Source organism: Echinops telfairi, unplaced genomic scaffold (assembly GCF_000313985.2).
Source record: "Echinops telfairi isolate 266 unplaced genomic scaffold, ASM31398v2 ScPeMD7_7400;HRSCAF=8409, whole genome shotgun sequence".
In the NCBI taxonomy this organism is placed as follows: domain Eukaryota; kingdom Metazoa; phylum Chordata; class Mammalia; order Afrosoricida; family Tenrecidae; genus Echinops; species Echinops telfairi.
In genome coordinates this window covers 18,440,834-18,463,485 of record NW_022111300.1, presented here as the reverse complement: position 1 = coordinate 18,463,485, position 22,652 = coordinate 18,440,834, and the positions used below count along the sequence as shown (strand labels likewise).

General features: G+C 35.7%; 1 protein-coding gene and 1 pseudogene across 6 annotated transcripts in view; both read left to right on the top strand.

Annotated features, from left to right (window-relative positions):
• Window positions 1-22,652, top strand: part of TRAPPC8 (trafficking protein particle complex subunit 8) — a 104,467-nt gene that overhangs the window by 8,501 nt on the left and 73,314 nt on the right. For 5 of the 6 annotated variants that reach the window (XM_004702933.2, XM_045296125.1, XM_045296126.1 and 2 more), the window contains exons 2-6: window positions 1,658-1,852; window positions 14,708-14,797; window positions 15,462-15,636; window positions 18,318-18,471; window positions 21,130-21,223. In XM_004702933.2, the coding sequence (XP_004702990.1) occupies window positions 1,658-1,852; window positions 14,708-14,797; window positions 15,462-15,636; window positions 18,318-18,471; window positions 21,130-21,223 (708 nt within the window). Of the gene's footprint in view, window positions 1-1,657; window positions 1,865-14,707; window positions 14,798-15,461; window positions 15,637-18,317; window positions 18,472-21,129; window positions 21,224-22,652 lie in introns of those variants that run through there. The other variant, XM_045296128.1, reaches the window with a different exon arrangement.
• Window positions 7,187-8,176, top strand: LOC101656057 (annotated as a pseudogene).

The window sequence follows — 22,652 nt, the reverse complement described above, 5'->3', positions numbered from 1 at the left end:
AGTGAAGAAAAAACGAAGGAGGTGCTGTCAGCCATCCAAACAGATGAGTTTGAAAAGTGTTTCCAAGAATGGAATCGCAGATTTGACCAATGTATTAAGTGTAATGGAGAGTACTTTCAAAGGTGATAAGGTTGTTTTGTAAAAAAAATTTAAATACTTAGCTTTGGGAGGGGGGAATTCTTGTTTTTTTGTGGGGCTAGCCCTCATATAGCAGTGTTTCCCAAAATAGGTAAAACTTCCTCTGGGGGTGCTGGAATGAACCAGGGGAGCTGAAAAAGCAGATACAGGCACTCTGTTTTGAGTATGGGCTATAGTGCAAAAGTATTTAATTGTTGAAGGAGCTCTCTAATTTTTTTGCATGTGTGAATAGGGTGGTAGACTAAATATATTCCTATCGGCAATAGGAAATCTGAGGCTGTACATCTTTACAGGAGAAGATAGCAACATCTTTTCCCCTTTGAGCTGCTGGTGGATTTGAACACCAACCTTAAAGTTCAGTGCTTACCTGACAGTACCATTAGGATTCCTCATTTTATAGATAGATTAAGGTGACCAGTTTTTAACATTGGCAAAGTGTGACAAAAGCGGGACACCATTGATAAAACTCATATCCTGGCGAAATAGCCACATGGCAGCCGAAAACCATACACCCTAGCTTGTTGTGCATTCTTTCCAAAAATCGGGACTTTGTAAAAACGTGCGGGGCGTGGGGAAAATTGTTTAAAAGCGGGACGTCTGGTCACTCTTAGATTGAAAAACCAAATAGAATTTGGAGCCAACTAGTGGACTTCTTAGAGTTTCTAGCCCAATAGGGTTCTTTCTTTCTTTTGCTCGATAGGGTTTTAAAGTGTTAAATCTTTATGGAGCCAGACTGCCACATCTTTTTTCCTAGGGTACAACTGGGTGGGTTCGAACAACTGACATTTTATGTGATATGCTATGTATAATATATGTTTAACCACTGCACTAAGGTGGATGCGGGGAAAATTGCAGTGGGACAAGGAAGGTGGACATTGATTTTTATGATAATGGGTTGGGAGCAGAGAGGAAACTGGAAGAAGCTGGCAAGCACCATTTAATTCCACTTTCTTTTCCTTTAAGTACTCCTAATGGCCCTGTGGGTTAAGAATTGAGCTGCTAATTGTGAGGTCAGTAGTTCAAACCCACCAACTACTCCATAGGAGCAAGATGAGACTATCAGCTCCCATGAAGATTTATGGTCTCAGAGTTCTGTATAGAGTGTCTGTGGGTCAGAATGGATTCTGGCACTAGGTGTACTGTCTTCAGTTGCCACCACAGACCTTACACTACCCTGGACTAGCCTAAGGGTGACGTGAGCATTAGGGATTTGGTATAGGTGGTAGTTGGTCTCAGGCAGCTCTAAATAATATGAAGGGAAGGGGCCTATAGTAGGGAGATTCTGTAGCTCTTGGGACAAGCAGCAAATCCGGTGAATTAATTGTCCAGTTAGCCACTTTATTTTCTTAGGAACGGAACTGAATAAGCTGTATTTCTAGAGTAGTCTATTTGAATTTCCTCTTTCTGATTTCAGTATCATTTTTGTTTGTAAACCATGAACCCAATTTTTTTTCATTATAGTTGGATCATTATGTCTTGTGTAAAATTAATTTCAAGGTTTTTTCTTTTCTTTTTAAAGTTCACATGAGAGATCCTAATAATCAGCTTCATATAATTAAAAATTTGAAGATATCAGTAACCAACATTGTCACCCAACCACCTCAGCCTGCAGCCATTCGTAAGCTTTTGAATGATGTTGTTTCTGGCAGTCAACCTGCAGAAGGATTAGTAGCTAATGTGATTACAGCAGGAGATTATGACCTCAACATCAGTGGTATGTAACAAGGTTTGTTATTCTTTCTTAAGTGAAGTTTTCTTTGGTTAGAAAACTGTAAGTTGAAGATCATTCAACAAATACTAAAATGATTACTGAGTGCAGAACCTAGGGAATGCAATGTTGACAAAGATAGTTCTTGCTTTTAAGAAAGGTCCAATCAAGTAAGGAGGCAGCCTTTCAATCCGAGCTTCATTATTTTATTTTATAATGAAAATGTAATTGGTCTTGTAAAGTTACTATGAGGAACTTTCAAATGTTCATGGAAATTTTTCATTATCTTTTGATTAAATTTTTCCATGACCTTTTTGAGTCCCTCTCATACAAATTCCATGAGGGCCCACACACTACTTTGTTCCTAGTGTCTAAAGTAATACTTCGCACTTAAGCAGAATAAATATTTGTTGAATGAATAAATAAACAGTAGATAGAGAACTGTATTTTTGTGATATAAATGCATATTATAGTCATATAAGATAGTTTTAGTTAATTTAGCTTAAGTGGAAGAAAAGTGTAAACTGTAAATATGCAATCTTTTATGAGTATTTTTTTGAATATTTCTTAATCTGATTTGAATGGTAAATATTTCTGCCACAAGATTGGTGGTTGTAATTGTATTTTAATATGTAAAGTGAGCCACCAATATTTGGTGTGATTTTCTTTTCCCATATGAAAAAGACTTGAAGGACTTAATTGAACACTGGATATATTTTTAGAAGGAAAGTATTATAATATATCATCTAATTAGGATCTTTTTCAACCTATTCTTCTTATAAAAGCATAATGTATATCTAATATCTTCTTACCATTTAATTACATATTTAAAAGATTTTCTTAAAGGTATGCATTGAGGGACCAGAAAACTTAAGTGACATGTTTTAGTTGGTTGTACTTGTTTAATTAGAAATAATTATTTTTGTTTAAATGCTTATGCATTCTTTTTATGTCTTAATTTTTATTCCATCAAGTTAGATTAACTTGTTAAATTTTAATTTAGAATGTTATGGCTTTCTGCACAAGAATCTTGAGTTTTAGCTTACAAATTTTGAGCAGTTACTAGAATAACAGTTTCAGTTGAGTAAAAACTTTGAATGTGAGAAAGCGATGGATTATGAACTGTTTCACATCAAGGGAAATTCATGTTATAGTGTGAAAGGCAGTGAACCAAATGTCATTATGTCTGTCTAGGTTTTTACTTGTTTAGTCATTAATTAATTGAAAAATGTACAGAAGTCACTTAGTGTTTCTGAGCCCTTCTCTTGAAAATAAGAGTTTGACTAGATATTTTCTTACAGCTTCTTTCAGACCTTCAGTCCCGTGATTGTTTTATAGGGTCTTAAGATATTTGTTATTTGTGCATTCATAATATATTGATAGTCTGTTCTATGCTGTGTGTTGAGATAAAGAGGTAAATAAGATATACATATATTTCTAATCTGGTGAGGAGGAGAAAACCATATAAAACAGTAATTGTAATACATTTTAATTCTTTTATTATCATAGCACATTGTAATAGATACGGCATATCTGTTAAGACAAAAGACTAGTGAGACACAGAGTGGGAATAACTATCATATTTAAACAATAAAAAATTTATTTTATATGCTTTAAATATCTTCCTAAACCTTCAAAGCCCATACCTTTTACTGTAAAAAAGACCTCAATACTGACATGCTAAAAGCATAGCCATGATAAAAAGATGAAAGGATAAAAACAGCAATGATCTATGAGGGGGTACCCCCAAAATCCAAAATTGCTCTGGACTGAGCAGAGCTTTCTTGGTATGCTTTGTTACCCCCCACCAGGGGAGCATGGAGCAACTCGCTCTTGAGTTAGCACACCGAGTGGTATCACCTGAGAAGGTTCTCTCTAGTCACAGTGATTTTTTTTTTTTGTAAAACCAGTTTTGCTCAAACCTCAGGTTTGGTTTTTTTTTTTTGTGATGGCCAATTTAAAAGAACAGTGTGCTGCTGTGAAATTTTGTTTCTGTTCAGGGAACAATGCCACAGACACTGTTGTGCTGTTGAACACAGCTTACAAGGACAGCGCAGTGGGAGAAACTCAAGTGTACAGTGGTTTTCTCCTTTCAAGAAAGGGGATATGTTGATTCTTGTTCTGGAAATCCGTCAGCTTCCCGAAAGGATGAAAATGTCGACTCATAGTGCATTTTGAGTTTGTTCTACCAGGTCAGATTGTTCATGAAGCTTTCTATTTAGAGGTTCTGAAAAGATAGCATAACAGTGTGTGACAAAAATGGCCTGATTTTGGCAGACAGGGGACTGGTTTTGCCACTACAACTACGCACCTGCTCATGCAACCATCTCAGTGGGCCTGTTTTTGGCAGAAAACCAGCGAACCTCTCTTGTCCCACGCAACTGACTCACCTGACCTCTTGCTGTATGACTTCTCTTTGTTTCCATGAATGAAGAGGGATATGAAAGGGCAGTGATTTAAGATGTAGAACAGGTGAAGAAAAAACGAGGGAGGTACTGTCATCCATCCAAACAGATAAGTTTTAAAATGTTTCCAAGAACGGAGCTGCAGATTTGACAAATGTATAAAGTGTAATGGAGAATACTTTGAGGTGAAAAGGTTGTTTTGTAAAAAAAAGTTAAATTACATAGCTTTGAGGGGAAAAATCCGGGGTTTTTTTGGGTACCCTCTCACATTCCTTGTCACGTGTTTTACTAACTTCTTTAGATGTTTCCTCTGGTATTTTGTGTCCCTAAGAAATACATGTCTGTCTTTATCACAATCAGTTAAATGTTTTCTTAATTTCATTCTCATATGGTTGATGAAGATTTAGTCTAATTATATACTTTTATCCCATTCTCCATCTTCTTTTAGTATCACTGCTTATAATATTATGACTAGATATTGTTTACTTTCTCATGAAGAAAGTAATATTGGACTTTTAGTTCTTGCAACATTCTTTTTGAAGGGTTAGTAATTCTCTTTTTAAAACCAACTTACTTGCTTTTCTTTGTATTTATTTTAGTGTCTCATACCTCCTATAGTCTTCAATAGGATTTTGCTGGATTAATTATCGAGTAATTCATTTGCCATCATTTCTTTCTTGGAGATTTCTGTCCAAAAGCCTTATTTTTCTTTATTCTATATATTCTTAATGGGAAGCAGTATCACTGGGGTAATAATTGGTTCTTGGAGTACCAAAAAATCCTAGATATGATCATGGTTTATGGCTCACCAGAGGGCTAAATAGTTATATGGTATCTGTGCTCCTACTAAAATTTTGAGGCAGAGTAATTAGTAGTAAAAATATGTCTAAAAATTTTCATTCTACACTAACCCCACTGAAGGTGATTCCAGCCCATAGAAACTCTACAGTAGGATTAGAGTTGAATTGCCTTTTAATTAGCTACCATGTATGGACCACCAAAATAAAAAAATCCTATACTCACTGTCATTGAGTTGATGCCTGCTTATGGGGACCCTATAGAACAGGGTAGAAGTAACTGCCCCGGTGGATTTCTGAGACTGTAAATGTTTATAGGAGTAGAACGTCATTTCTTTCTTCCAAGGAGATGCTGGTGGTTTTGAACTGCCAACCTTGGGGTTATCAACCCAATGTGTAACCCACTACACCACCTTAAAAAAGCTCATTGACAGGTGATAATAAAATAAAATTTGAAAATGAACTTTTACTCCCAGGCCTCCTCCACAGTTGTCATTCTGGGGCTTCCTTTTCTTTTTCTTCCATGTAGTCTCTTGCTGATAGCCTTTTTTGGTATGGTCCCATGATTTGATGGGCATCTCCAGTAGGGAAAGAAAGGGTGCATAGAAAGTGACATTTTTAAGAAATGAATGTTTGAACATGTTCTCATTTTTATACAAAATTATTCATGTGGCTTTGTCACTTATTGGTTAGAAATCATTTCCCTTAGAATTATTAGTTTTCTTTTGACTTCCAGTGTTTTTCTTGAGAACCTGAATGTCATTCTAATATACATCTTCCCTTCTTACCAACTTTTAGAAGCTTTTGGAAGCACTTTATCCCTGCTGTTTTGAAATTTCATGTTGATGGTATTCTTGGTACATATTGTTCTTTTGGGGGTAGGGGTGGGGGCACACAACTATCTAGTTCCTTCAGAAAATGGGTCTAAAATCTATTGTTTGGTTATCTGTATACTGGAGGTTGGGTTGAGGGGTGCAGGTAGGCTAAACCGTCAATGTGACTTGATTAAGTGGCTTATAAGAACAATGTCATGATTTACTTGTGAAGAATTCTTTTATCTACTTCTGTTGCTTGTATTTATTTTTAGGTCCATCTCAACATCCCTGCATAAGGATTAGAGCTATTTACCTTTAGAAGCAGGGGAGGCATTACTACTGTAACTGAAGTCTTTAATCAGGTTTGGAAAATTCCTCCAAATCTAGTAGTCTATGATAAATTCTTAAACTACATACCTGAAGAAATAGCATTTAGCTTTCTTCAGCTTTATCCTTTGCTCGTTTAAGTCACTCTTTTCATTTTTTTTTTTTAATACTGATTCTGAAGACTGGGAAATATATGATGTACTGAATTCATTTTAATAAGATTTCACTGTACTATCATAGAATGAAACCGTGTTCTTTGGCAGTTATAAAAAATGACTTTATGAGTGTTAAATAAAGCATTGAATCTCTTTGTCCAGATGCACACTTCTAGATTTTTCAGTTGATGCCATTCTGCATACTTTTTACTTATTCCATCTAAGAAATACATGCTAGATATATATCTCCTCAGCGTAGCTTAACAGTGCCATGTTTTCTTCATCAGATCGGTCAATTAAAGCTAGTGTTCCTTGGTACAGTAATTGGAAAGACACATTGATGGAATTGAAAGAATCCTCGTTACACACAGGTATTTCTTGTAATGGTCTCAGTTTTCCAGACTATTCTCACGATATCTTGCCTGTTATCTTCATTCCTCCCCACACAGCTACTGCTTTTTAGTATTTGTCCCAATTCATGTGAGTTTAATATGTTTAAAACGGGGCAGCCCTGTAGGTGCTTGTTTGACTTCTTTTTTTTAATCTATTACCTATCCTATTTACTTTTGATATGTAACGTTACTTCCTAAGTCAGGATGTCCTTGAATGGTGTACCATAATTGGATTGAATTCTTTTTTGGTAAAAGATACATATTTCCCCCCCTTAAGTTTGTTATACTTGTAAGACTTTTTTTATTGCCCTTATGTTAATTGATATGTCAACTTTTATATCTTGGCGACTAATGTGAGATAAACAGTATATGAGAGGATTTAAAAAATATTCTTTACTTCATTATTTACACCCCCAACAATTCTATTTTAAGAACAAAGAGTGAAGGAGGAGGCAGCGAATCACTTATAAATGACGCCGAAGCAGGACCTGAAGCCTAAATTCCAGGAGGGTGAGAGAGTACTGTGCTTTCATGGGCCTCTTCTTTATGAAGCAAAGTGTGTAAAGGTTGCGATAAAGGACGAACAAGTGAAATACTTTATGCATTACAGTGGTTGAAATAAAAACTGGGATGAATGGGTTCCAGAAGGCAGAGTGCTCAAATACGTGAACACCAATCTTCAGAAACAGAGAGAACTTCAAAAAGCCAACCAGGAGCAATATGCAGAGGGGAAGATAAGAGGGGCTGCCCCAGGAAAGAAGACGTCTGGTCTGCAACAGAAAAATGTTGACAGGAAAACAAAAAAGAATAAACAGAAAACACCTGGCAGTGGAGATGGCGGCAATATAGTGAGACAGCGCAGCCTCCTCCGAAGAAAAGGGCCCGAGTAGATCCAACTGTTGAACATGAAGAAGCATTCATGAACAGAGTTGAAGTCAAAGTCAAGATTCCCGAAGAACTAAAACCATGGCTTGTTGATGACTGGGACTTAATTACTAGGCAAAACCAGCTCTTTTATCTTCCTGCCAAGAAGAATGTGGGCTCCATTTTAGAGGATTATGCAAATTACAAGAAATCTCGAGGAAACTCAGACAATGAGGAATATGCTGTTAATAAAGTTGTGTCAGGGATAAGAGTACTTCAACGTAATGCTGGGCACTCACCTGCTCTACAAATTTGAGAGACCTCAGTATGCTGAAATCCTTGCAGACCACCCTGATACACCCATGTCCCAGGTATATGGAGCGCCACATCTATTGAGATTATTCGTGCGAATTGTATGGATGCTGGTCTATACACTTCTGCATGAGAAGAGTCTTGCTTTGTTACTGAACTATCTTCATGATTTCCTGAAGTACCTGGCAAAGAATTCTGCCACTTTGTTTAGTGCCAGTGATTATGAAGTGGCTCTTCCGGAGTATCATCGAAAGGCTGTGTGAGACTGCTGACACTCGCTTCTCTTTGAGTCTCTGTAGACACATTTTGTTCTTAGTCCCTCTCCTGTACAAATGATGTATTTTAAAAATGTTAGCATATAACAAAATCGATGTATGTTTTGTTTTCTGTTTGATTTTAAACAGAGAAAAATAAAAGGGGCTATATCTCTTTTTTTTAAAAAAAAAGCATTAAGTAACACTTTTTAAAAGTGGCAGATTAAAAGATGGTAAGTGCAATATAGGAACTGCATTTTAATTTTTCTGATATGTTGAAGTACATATATTTTGTTATTTCATCATCTTAGGAGTAGTTATCATTTTATCTGTTATTCTCAACTATACAAAAGTGGGAGAGTGATGAGATTACCAGAAAGGACATCATCACTATTAACCTTCACCTTTAATTTTACATTGTCCAAAGTGTTACATTTTCTTTCAAGAAAGGTATAAAAGTCTGGAGACATCATTTTTGTAGTCATTGTCACTCTTGCCCTGTTTCGTTTGTTGTTTTTGTTTTCATTGAATATGATAGGGAATTTCTAACTTTTAACTCATTTTGACAATGAAAAAAAATAGAAAGACATAATTATTAGATGAACCAGGAAATGAGAGCAGTGGACTAGTAACACACTAGAGAGCTGTCCAGTAGAGACATGGGGTTGAATACGGATCTGTCTCTGCCATTGCAGGGCTATTTCAGGTATATTACGTGGCCATTTTAGTTTTTCTTTTGAAAACAGTGGAAATATAAGAATCTCGGGTTCATTTAATTTTAGTGTGTTTGTGACACCATTATGTTTGATTGTTTTATTATTGAACAGGTATTTTTAAGTGTTAATTGCTCATTAAACTAGGAAAGTTAGAGCTAGCAAATGTATTTCCCACTTCCAAGGCGGTAAAATGTTTGCAAAAACCAACTGCCACATCATTTTCTCATGTAGCAGCAGCTGATGGGTTTGACCACTGACCTTTTGGTTAGCAGTGAAGTACTTAATACTACTAAGTCTCCTAGCAAATAGGTTATAAAAGCTGAATTGATGTATAAAATTGAAGGAATAGGAGCACTTGGTATTCTCTCCCAGGCTACTGAAGAAGCTTCTCTACCTAACGGCCTGATGATGAGACATTTTCATGAGAATATATATATGTGCTTACTTCCCCAGGAAGTTAAGAGGACTGTCCAAGTTTAAAGAGCAAGGGCATTAAAAAAGTTATCAAATACATATGGGCATGTGAGATAAAGGAATCCTGGAAATCCAGTGGTTAAAGCACTCAGGTGCAAACTGGAAAATCAGTGATTTTAATATATAAGTCACTATGCAGGAGAAAAGACTTAGCAATTGGTTCTTTTAAAGATTACAGCCTACAAAGCCCTACGGAGCAGTTTATTACGTATCAGAATGGACTCAAGGCCATACAACCACCACGACCACCACAGGAGTGAAATACAGAATTGTGAAAGGAAAATGATGCCGATCTGCTTTTCCTCTGCTTCTTGCCTCTCCCTCATTTTATAAGAAAGATTAAACGATGCTCAAAGCACTTACATGGAAATAGGCTCATCAAGAACAGTTCTCATGGGTATTGCTAAAATACAAGAAATGGTATTTCTTAATTCTTTCATATTGCTTAAGGTGTTTTAGGATTTGCAAAATGCTCATGAATTTTATGAGTTCTTGTTTTGGCTTGTTTTTGCTTTCATATTCTAAGATGGTCTGAATTAAACATTTTTTTTATAATCAATGGTTTTTGTTAAATTTTTATTTTGGGTCTGTACATTTTGTGAGTAAAATACTTATATATTTAATGTAGCATTGGAGGAAGGCTTATTAATAACCTGAGATGTGCAGATGACACAATTTTGCTTACTGAAAATGAGGCAGACCTGAAGCATATGCTGATGAAGATCAAGGATTGCAGCCTTCAGTGTGGATTGGAACTCAATGCAAAGAAAACCAAAATCCTTACAACTGGACCAATAGGTAACATGATTAATGGAGAAAGGGTTGAAGTTGTCAAGGATTTTGTCTTGCTGGGATCCACAATCAATACTGTGGAAGAAGCAGTCAAAAGATCAAAAGACTCTTTGCATTGGGTCAAGACCTCTTTGGAGTACTACTGAAAAGCAAGGATGTTACTTTAAGGACTATGGTGCACCTGATTCAAGTGTGGTACTTTCAGCTGCCTCATATGCTTGTGAAAGTTGGACTTTGAATAAAGGAAGACTGAAGAAGGATTGATGCATTTGAGTTGTGCTGATGATGAGTTTTGAAAGTACCATGGACCCCCAAAAGAACCAACAAATCGGTCTTGGAATAAGTCCAGTCAGGATGCTCCTCAGAAGGAAGGATGGTGAGACTTCCACTCAAGTACTTTGGACATATTGTCAGGAGATATCAGTCCATGGAGAAGGACATTGAGCTTAGTAAAGTGGAGGGGCAGCAAAAATGGAAGGCCCTCAAAGGCATGGGTGGATATAGTGGCTGCAACAGTGGGCTTAGGCATAGGAACACTTGTGAGGATGGGACAGGATGGGGCAGTGTTTCGTTCTTTTGTGTGTAGGGTCCCTATGAGTCAAAACCACCTTGATGACACAACACTATTTAATTCCTTACTATTATTTTCATTTTGACAACATGCTAAGTTTTGGAACAGCTCCCATTTAAGGTACTTAATCTGTAGTGCAAATGTGGAGTGATATTACGGCCCTGTTAGTTCTTGTGTATGATTAGGAAGAGAAAAATATGAATGCCATACAATGCTTGTGTGTGGGAGAGCCAGTTTTTTCTACTTTCAAATTTGGGCTTTAAGTACCGTTTAGTCCAGAAGTCAAGGGCTAGAGTTCTCAGCTTGGCTCACTGATGACAACTCTTGTTAAAGATGTACTGGGAACACCCATCACTGTCCCAAACTACTGACCCTAAGAAGGGAGTCAAGAATGGAGAGTGCTGAATTTTTTTGCACGCTTAGAAGAATAGTTCTTGTGAATTTTAAGCTCCAGAGAAACCTTAACTAGAGTGATAGAATTCTAGGTCCAACTCTAAACAAATAGTAGAGATGGAAAGGAGTATGAACAAAATACTTATTTATTTATTTATTTTTTTTCTTTTCTTTTTTTTAAACATTTTATTAGGGGCTCATACAACTGTTATCGCAATCCATACACACATCAATTGTGTAAAGCGCATTTGTACATCATTCTCAAAACAAAATACTTATTTAATCCCAAAATATATACAAGAGAATTTTTAAGAGAATGTCACTTTTAAAGTCTTTTGCTTTAAAAAACAAAATATTTTTAAAGGTATAATTTTCCCCATTTATGAGTCTGAATGTGCTGAAGGATAAAACACATTTCTACATTTATATTTTTTAGTTTTTTTCTTCTAAGCTGAGTAACGACTGCACTAGTACTGCTTGCATCAATATTAAAATAATTATTTCAGTTTAAGGACTTGTGTATGTGTGTGTATTTTCCATCTTTTGATTGTAGTTAATGCTTATGTCATGTAAAACATTGGATGTTTCTGAAGTCAAAACTAAAACAGCATTCGAAGAATGGCTTCTATCCACGCCCCTCGTCCTCTTAGTTCACTTCTTTTCTTACACAGAAATGCATAGTTTTCTTCCTTTGCTTTTTTCATGTAATATATTCTGGGGAATTTGTAGTGTAATGTAGATAGTTCCCCTTTTCTGTTACAGTTGCATTGAATTCCATTTTATGGAACTAAACCATACAACTAAACTCACTGCCATCGAGTTAATTCCAACTCATGACTACCCTTTGGAACAGGGTAGGACTGTTCTAGTAGGTTTCCAAGACTAGCTTTTTATGGGAGTAGAAAGCCTCATCACTCTCCTGCAGAGCAGCTGAGGGTCTCAAACTGCTGCCCTTGGAGTTAGTAGCCCAACACTTAATCACCACCATGTATCCACCATGCCACCAGGGTTCTTAACCGTTCTCTGATGATGGAAAAGGAGCCCTTTGGTATACTGATTCACGCATTGTACCACGAAGCGCTTTGGGCCCACCAGCTGCTCCACAGGAGAAGGGTAAGGTGTCTGCTTCCATAAAGATTTACAGTCTTGGAAACTACCTCTGTGGAGCATTTCTACTCTGTCCTATAAGGTTCCCCTGGGCTGGAATCGGTTCGAGACCCTGGGTTTGTTTTTATGAATACTCATAGATAATTTGGGTTGTGTTTTCTAGTCATTAGTCTTGTTAGTACACATGATCTTGCAGTTATTTTTTTAGTTTAATTAGATATTCCCCCTCTCCCCTAATGAAACAAACCCCTTTTTATTTGTAAATGTATGCTACCTTGAAGCAACAAAATAAGTATAAAAATAATCCAAGTATCTGTGGAATATTCCTTCCTTTTGTACCTTAATTTTAATGATCTGTTCTTCATTTTGCCATATACTAAATGAAATAAATAAGGTCACTAAATATTGAATGTAAATGATTTGGGAATGTGCTGGAGGGGACTCGATTAAGGGGGTGAGGACTGAGAAAAGACAGACACAAAAAAGCTGGGGTCAGGAGGACTGCCATTCAAGACTGCAGCCCCGAGTTTATTTTCCAGCAAGCTTTTATACACTGTTAAGCGGGAATGTACTATTGCTCAAAATAGCTCCCCCATCCTTGTTCTTGTTTGTCAGGCAAATATTTTTCCCAAGGCTAAGCACCTGATGTTTTCAATAACCTTAAGGCACAAAAGTCAATCTGACCGTGAGAGAGACAATCTGATCGTGAGAGAGACAATCTGCACATCCAGGTCCGTGAGAGAGCTGTGTCTGCACGTCCACATTTGAAGGAACCAGACCTCTGCTTTCAGAGCAGCTCCCAACAGGAATGAAGTTTCTACTATTGGTTGACGAGAAAATGTTTCATATTGTAACAAATACCAGCAAGAACAAGAGAGCTTTAAAAGTTCATAGGAAAATGGAATGAAAAAATGTTTTTCTCATGAATTTTTTAAAGCCTTCTTTTATGTGTTCATTCTCCAATTTTTTCAACTGTCCATGTAGATTATATGAGAAAGCGTCAAAAATTGTGTGAGAGGGCTTCAAAAAGTTCCAGGAAAAGATTCAGTTATTTTTCAATCCCTTTTTTCCATGAACTTTGTGAAGCTCCTTTGTAATATTTCTAACAGTGTTTTTCCTCTTCTGTAGCTCTGTTGGTAAGGTAGACTGTGCACTGATTTGCTGCCCACAAGGTTATTAGTAGTTCAAATCTAAGTAATACCCTGAGAAAGACGAGGCTATCTGCTTTTGTAAACATTTAATCATAGAAAACCCAGAGGTAGTTCTGCTCTGTTCTACAAGGCTGCTCTGAGTCAGAGATTACCTGATGCTGTGAAAGGGAAATTGTTACAATATCACTACTAATTATTCAATATGTGTCATTTTTATACAGTATTATTGTGTGTGTGTGTGTGTGTGTGTGTGTGTGTGTGAGAGAGAGAGAGAGAGAGAGAGACTAGGTTAAATAGACTATTTGGTCAAGATAAGTTATTCTAATTTTCTAGTGGCTTTATACTGTAAGCAGGAAGAATATATTCATTGTATTTTCAGGGATTTAAGATGAGAACAAAAAAGGTAGGAGGTTTGGTAATCACAAATAACTAGGAATGGAATGTTTACTGTAATTTAGATAACTCTGCTTAAACCTAATGAAATAAGTAAGAGCAAATGAAAGTAGCTGTAATGTAAAATGCTTAACACTGAGCGTGAGAGGATTGACATTTCAATAGTCACATTGTATGCATTTGTGCAAAGAAGAAACACATCTTTGTTACAGGTTGTATTAATAAGTTAAGTATGCTCTGAATTAACATTTAGGAAGGCTTTGTTGCTATCTTACTCCAGTACTCATATTCTTAGATCATCCTCAGCACATTTTGCATGATTGTTGCTTGCCTTTCAGTAGATGTTTGACATTTTAAATAGGAAATTTCTTTGTTTTGCGATGTTTTGTATCACTCCTGACTTCTTCCCCCTAGATATCACTAAGAGCTCCCCATTGCCAAACAGTATATTTGTAGGTATTGTCAAATGTTCCCGTAAGGGACAAAATCACCACCTTTGGTTGAGAAGCACTGTTTTGAATTGATACCATTTATGAAAAGGTGCAAAGGGTGAGAAATTTTACATTTTGAAATCCTTTTATTCATGTGTTATTTAAAACATGAAGAAGTAAGTAGATTGTGGGATCACATAGATTTGGAAATAAATCAATCTCATTTTCTCAAATACATGTATTCCTTTATGTGCGTATGTGTAATCATTTGGCAATAAATCAATATCATTTTGTAAATAGGTATATGTACTGATTTATGAATATATTCATGTGGTATAAATGATTATATACACTTGTAGATGTACATATATACATTGATATAATATGTATCTCTTGAAGCACAACTGAACATGCTTCATGCTGGAGATGATCTTTCCCAGGTTTTTGAAATTTTATGTTATTAACTGCTTCTAATAAGAAAATTTAACTTTTCACTATATTGTTATTTTTAGCTACTACTCCATGGTTTGAGTCTTACAGAGATACCTTCCTTCAATCGATGCCAGCATCAGATCATGAATTTCTGAACCACTATTTAGCATGTATCCTTTGATTTTTATGTTTTCTCAAAACTAAATGTTTTAGAACTTACTAAGTTAGAAATAGCATTTTTTTAATTGATGTTTCAAGTTTTTGTTATTGCAGTTTTTGTTAAGTGGCATCCTAAATACAGGACTGCTGGGGCAGATTAAAATTAAGACTACTGCAGGCTTGCTCCCCACCTTCTCTCCCCCCCCACCCCACACATTTTTAAGCTTGAATATTTCATGCCTAATAAGTTTTTATACTATTTTGTGGCTATTAACCTCTTTTGGTGATTGTGGTTTTTCAGTTTTCTTAGATCACAGGGAAAAATTAAGATAGTGCAGTGAGATGACCTGGGAACGAGCAAGATTCAGCAGAATTTTTCATAGTTTTGATAGTTCTACAGTTTTAATACTGTCCTGTTTTCATGGATTTTTAAATTAAATGTATAAATGATGAAAAACTATAAAAATCTTATATTTTGAACCTTGAATTGTTGGGAGTATGGGAGAAATTATCTTGTACTTGCAGTGAAAGCCTATGAAATCAGATTATTATTTTTAGCTGAGAAGTTATCGCCCTAAAGTTTATTTTATTTTATTTTCCCTAAAGTCTATTTTAACAGAACAATATTTACCATTGTGTGGTAAGTGTAGTTACCTTAATACTATGGCTTACAAGGTATGTTGGTAGCATCTTCTAGTGAAGCAGAACCTGTGGAGCAGTTTTCAAAGTTGTCACAAGAACAGCATCGAATTCAGCACAACAGTGAACATTCTTACCCCAAGTGGTTCATTCCAAATACACTGAAATATTATGTACTTGTGCATGATGTCAATGCAGGAGATGAACAGAGGTGAGTTTAATTTTTACATTAAAATTTTTCCTGCTGTCTATAATGTGTGCTAATTAGATCCTATTTGCTAAATAGTTTAACATTACTTTAGATATAGCTTGTTTAAATTGGGGGTTTATATTTTTTACTTCAGAAATGGAAATTTTTATTACATTATAAATTCATTAGTACAGCATTTAACATTACTTGACTGTACCTTTCATTGCAGAGACACTCAGCAGAGGCATTTGTGAATTCATAGACTTGCCCACACTCTCCTGTCAGTGGTTCTCTCACTGCTACAGTCTTCGTTGGAAAGCACTTGTCGTTTTGCAGCTACCGGTCTTAGCTGTTATTTATTTTCTTTTAGCTGTTACTTCTTTCTTTAAATAAATTTCGTGTTTTTCTTTTCTTTTTCTCCTTCCCAATTGTCGTTTAACTTTCCACTACCCTACTGTTCTTTATGTGTTTCTTTTTTCACATTTTACCCTCTTTTCACTTTATAGTTGTAATCTTGATGTTTGCCACAATCTCAAAAAACATCCAAATATTTTCCCTTAAGATAGGGGAATTATATCTATATTTTTATCTTATAATTAAAATAAATTCTTGAAAAGTGAAATAACAGTAAAAACAATTTTACTGTTTGACTTTGGGGTTTATTTTGATTTTGGTATAAGGTGTGTGTTAAAATACTTTGTTTCAAACTGATATCTCGGTGTTATATAGAATATGTAGTTAGTCATGTCTTGTCTTTGTTCTGAGTCAAGCCATCATTCAGAAACATTTTTTAACAGTTTTATTGACATATAATTCACAACCATACAATTAAGTGGCTTAACATATCCAAGAGTTGTGCAGTCATCACCACCATCAATTTTAGAACATTTTTTTTCATTTTTGTACACATTATTAGGTCCCCATTTCTTACCAACCTCCCTGCCATAGCCCCAGGAAATTATTAATATAGTTACTATCTGTACAGGTTAGTTATCCTGGATTTCATAAAAAAGACAAACATACCAAGACAAACAAACAAAAACAAACCCAACAATAATGAAATCAAACAAAAAAACCTCACTAGAAAAGAAAGCAGAAAATAATAAAAGTAGAACAAATTGAAGATAGGTTAGAAGGGAGAACCAAATGATAAGGTGTTAATTTAATCTAATTACATTTGCATGAATCCACTTTCCTCTGCATTCTCTCTTGTTAGCAAGGCTATTCACATTCCTGATCAGTGGTCTTGGGGGAATCCACTGGAGGTTTAATTCATGTAGGGACCCTGCAAATAGATTTTGGGCTGGCAGCTATTGCTTTCTGCAAACCGAGTCCTCAGAATTTAAGCTATAAGACAGTTCCTTCTCTTCTCTGGTCTTGGATTTTATTATTTTCAATTCTTGGAGCACATTGGCTGGTTTGTTGCTTCCATGTATACTTAATTGATACCTCACTTAGATGATTATTTGTTTTAAGACAAATGATCTCAGACACTATTCTTTCTGGTAACTGGCCACCATCTGATCTCTTAACATACTTTGCTATAGCACCAATATCTTAAGTGATCTCTTAATGAGGGCAGGTATCGAGTAAAGCCACATCATAAGAACTAATTGTTCTTAAATTAGGGCTTCGATTAAGTACAAGCTTAAAATTCATTCATATATCTTGTCCACTTTAGAGACATCATTATAATTTTGTTGGGGACTATTATAAATCATTCCATGGATATGTTGTAATTCTATTGATAGTATTATTAATTTAGTCAATAATGTAGAATTTAGAATACCATTTAGAAAAGGAAAGTGTACATGTCTACAATAGTTTTTTAGACACATGGATTAGTGACTACACAGATTAAAAACTTGGCCCTACACAAACAATGAGGCAAGGCATCATTTTAAAAATAAATTTTCCTCTAGAAAACCAGAGTATAAGACCGACCTTGAAGATGATCAATCTTTAGGATGTTTTGAAATTTCAGTGGAGAAAGTGTACTATATAAATATAATTCATTTGAACTGGCTAGTTAGTTTTTATTAATTGGGTATGGTGTATATATAGCTCCCAATTTGAGTGGATGTGTTTAGGATATAGAAGTGGTAATTCATGTGCCCAGTCAGTGGATTGCTCTGTTCAGTAGTATCATTGGTAAAACAAGTAGTGGTTTGTTGTAGTATGTGAATGTACGTATGAAACATAATGGTATTTATATTTATACACATTTACTATAACTTTTGTTTGCTTCACTTTATATTGCGTAATCCTATTTAGTTGTTTCCTGAGCCTATTTTTGTAGTATTGTTTCCATTCAAATGTGTATTTTCCAGCATTTTTTAATACTAACTGGCTGATTCACTTGATTAACTGTATTTAAATTAGGTTAATTCTGTTGACCCAGAGTTCATTTGCTATCAGCTTTATGCTGTTTACTTCTTAGGGTGTCTTATCATTGGAATGATCTTAATATTCTCCTCATCAGAAAATGTAATTATCTTAAAGTATTAATTGTACTTTGATAACTCTCCTTTAAGGTAGTGTCTAAGCTCACTAGATTTCATTTAGGTCTATGACTGTTTACATTTTTAGTCTACCTTATTTTCTGGTAGGCTTCTTTTTTCTCATTATTTTTGTTTTAATATCTATTTTTGCTTAAAGCCTGTTCCCCACTTACTACAAATATTTTCCTTTTTTAATTTTAGAGCTGATTCAATTTATGAAGAAATGAAACAGAAATATGGGACTCAGGGCTGCTATTTACTTAAAATTAATTCTCGGACATCTAATCGATCATCAGATGAACAGATACCAGATCCTTGGAGTCAGTATCTCCAGAAAAATAGTATTCAAAATCAGGTATATGTAAAAAACAATGAAGCACACCACAAAACCTGTATTTCAGTTTTACTTTACAGTATTGTCACTGTAGATTTTTTTTTTATGCCTGGGTCTAACCCAGTGCATTATGAATATTGTGGAATCTCTAGGTTTGGAATTAGTGGCTCAAAAACTGGTTTTAATCAACAAAAATCATTCCTTCTGTTTGCTTTTTTCAGGTATATATTATCATTAATTTTTCTGAAAAGATGAAAAGTGAATTGCACATTAAAAAAATAGGTTGACTAAACATTTTGACAGGAGTTTGGGCTTGTTTATTTAATTTATTATGCACGCTTAACAGTCAGTCCTTTGTTTTTTGCATGCTGGGGCTTCCCATCCTACCACCCCATGTTTTCAACATGCTGTTCGTATGACGGAGCTCATACTCTTTTAAGTGGGTGGCCTTATTTTCTCATGACTTCTTTGATTTTTTTTTTTCCTTCTGAATTTTCAGGAAGTGTTGTTTTTCCTTACTTTTTTGTTAACCTCGAGTTCTAGGCTAATGCTAATTACTATCTGATGGCTGAAGTAGGTGGGTGTAAAATTTCAAGTTCTGGCAAACTTTCAAGATATGACACTTGCTAATAGTGAAATGGCAAGCTACAATCAGTAGTTCAGATAAAGAGTTGATTGTTTTGTTGAGGATTTTTAATTTTTCATAAAAGGAATAAACCTTTCATCTGTTTTTATTCCTTCAGCTAGCTCTACTCACTTCTGAAGACAGTGTTCCATTTTTCTCGTTTCCTCCCCCAAGAACAATGTCATGGGGGATTTTGGCATCCTTAAAGAGACCCAGCCTGTGTTCAGTTTCCTTGTTCTTTATGTTTTAGGAATAGAACGAAGTCTGAAAAGGCACGATCAGGACTGTAGGGTAGGTGGGGTAAGGTTTCCCAGTGAGATTCTCATAGGCCAGCCGTTGCTTCTATTCCTGAAGAATTAGCAGGTGCATTGCCATGATGGCAAAAAAAAAAGTTCCTTGGCATAACTTGCCTATTTGTTTTGTCACCAATGCACTTTTCCATTTTTGTCCAACATTTTCACAATAAGCCCCGGTATTGTTCTGTGTTCTTTGAAAAAAATCCATCAAGATTAGTTTCTTGTAATCTAAAAATACAGTTGCCATAGCTTCCAAAATTATTTCTCTGTCTTAAATTGAACTTGGAGGCCACTGTTTGTTTTTTAAACATTTTTAGTGCACATAATCCACATATAATTCAATGGTTTAGCCACATCAAGAATAGTTAAGCAATCATTACCACAATTAATTTAAAAGGACCTCTTTTTGAAGGCACCTTCATGAAACAATGACAAATATATTATTGAGAGAACTTGTTTACTGCAATCCAGTGATTGCAAAGACTTGCTTAAACATGTTTTTTGGGGAGGGGTGGGGCCCGGAGAAACCTGTGCATGTATGAACGAGAACCCCTCTGCTAGCGGTACTTTCTGAGTTACCCTCATAAATGGAATTTTAGATCTAGTTACAGCGCTGTACTTGCCTTCTACATATCTTAATGTTATCCTTGAGATAATTGATGATCTAAGATATTGATGGGAAAACTGTCTCAGAAAATAATCACTTAGATGCAAAAGAACTTTATTTTCAAAATGATCTTTCAAGGTCCCACTAAATTAGAAACAGTATTTAAAGCTTCAGATTACTCTCAGCTATACATTGTTGATGGGGGTGGAGGCGCAAGGATATAAACCAAGTTTGAAAAACCTCAATAGAAAACCAGAGATTTTGTAGATTAGAGTCCTAAAAGCCCAGGATTGGAGGATCATGTAAAAATAATCAGTGTATATTTCTTATTTAAATGCTTAAATTCCTTTTATCCTATGAATGACTCGATGTAGTGAAAAGACTTTCTTTTAATGAAGTATTGCAATGCTGAACAGCTTGAATATCAAACAAATTTCCCATTGTTTGTACCCATTTGTTCTTTGGAATCCCTTTCAATTTTCCATTAAGATATTTTTTTAAATATAAAAGGATAGATCCATGTCCCTCCTTTTATCATTTTCCAGTCTAAATATCCCCAGTTTCTTCAGTTCTCTTTTCCATTGCTAGTTTTAGACTGTTGACTATTTTAGTCACTTTCCTTCTGTTAAGTTCCAGCTTCTTTGTTTTCCACGTGTGCGGTACTCATGATAATACTTAATACAGGTTTGTGAGGTAGACTGGGCAGTTGTCTTTGTTGTTGTTATTGTTAGTGAACTAGTGCATTTGTGCAAATTGAGTTGTTTTTCCAAAATGTTTGGATATACTCAGAATTCACTCAGGTACTAATAATATACTTTTCCTCTCCTGCCATCTGAAGGTAGTCCATCTTTCAGGCTGTTAGGCCTTGTTTGGACACATGTACACATAGCTATATATAAACAGATAAGCTGAGGTAGAGATCATTTGAATTCAGAAGAATTAAGCTAATAAATTGAGTTTGAAAGAATATAGTAGATGTGAATCAGAGTGATAGTGAAAATATATGAAAGAATTTAGAAAGCTGGGGGGGGGGAGTCTGGCTGTAGAAAATGAATGATGCCAACAAACTTCAAAAGAACTGTTGTTGATGAATTTGTTATCTTATAAATGATTAATTATAGCCTCTCATGCTTTTTGTTTTATTTTGATAGGAATCATTTGAAGATGGTCCTGCTACTATAACTTCAAATAAGAATTCTGAAAGTAACTTGCTTTCATTGGATGAACTAGATAACGAAGTCAAAGGTCTTGCTATTTCTCTAAGTTTCTCTTTTGATTGAACATATACACTGATGTCTAAGCATGCTTACTGTGTAGCTAAAAGCTGGGGCACATTTTCATACTGAAAAAAGATGAGTTGGTTAACTTTTTCTAAAGATTTTCTTTATTGTATTTTAATAAATCATTTTATTGGAGCTCTTAAAGCTCTTACAACAATCCATAGATCAATTGTATCAAGTACATTTGTACATATGTTGCCATCATCATATCCGAAACATTTTTTTTCTACTTGAGCCCTTGGTATCAGCTCCTCTTTTTTCCCCTCCCTCCCGGGCCCTTCCACCCTTGTGAACCCTTGATCATTTATAAATTATTTTTATTTTCATACTTCACACCATCCACTGTCTCCCTTCACCCACGTTTCTGTTCACCCCCCTTTAGGGGTGGGTGGGTGTTGTACATCGATCATTGCGATTGGTTCTCCCTTTTTCCCTCTTATCCAGCCACCTTTCCCCTACCCTCATGGTATCACTACTCCAGTTATTGGTCTTGAGGGGTTTATCTGTCTTGGATTCGGTGTAAGAGCTTTTACATGTACCAATGTGTGTTCTCCAGTCTAGCCAGATTTGTAAGCTAGAACTGGATCATGATAGGCGAGGGGGAGGAAGCATTAAAGAACTAGAGGAATGTTGTTTGTTTTGTTGGTGCTATACTGCACCCTGGCTGGCTTATTCCTTCCTTGTTAGGGGATGTCCAATTGTCTACAGATGGGCTTTGGGTTTCCATTCCAAACCCACCCCCCACCCCCAACACTCCCATCGTTCACATCAAAATGGTGGTTTGTTTTGGGTCCTTTGATGCCTCATACCTGATCTCGTTGAAGCCTTTAAGACCCCAGACGCTGTATCTTGTAATAGGTAGGCACCATCAGCTTTTTTCGCCACATTAGCTTATGCACCCAAATTGACTTCAGTGATCTTGTTGGAAAGGTGAGCGTCACAGAATGCTACGTTATTAAAACAGTGTTCTTGCATTGAGGGAGGACTTGAGTGGAGGCCCAATGTCCATCTGCTACCTTAATATTTAAACTATAGTTATATGTACATAGACGTATATCCTATCGCTATGTATTAATATATTTACATATGTACATGCCTATGTTTATACCTCTATAAATGTCTTTTGACTTCTAGTTCTTTCCTATATTTCCTTTTACTTTCTTCCTGTCCTACTATCATGTTCGACATTCATTCAGCTTTCTGTACTTCCTCTCAGCTGCACTGCACGTGATCAAACCCCATCAGTCATTCTATGCCCTCTTCGCCATCAATTTTAGATCTTTGTTGTTCCCTGTCCCTGGGTTTGTTGGGACTTTTCCCCCCACCTCCTCCTCTCTGAAGATTTTACTGGGTGATTTGGGTTGGATTTTAAAAAAAATTATGTACATTTAAGA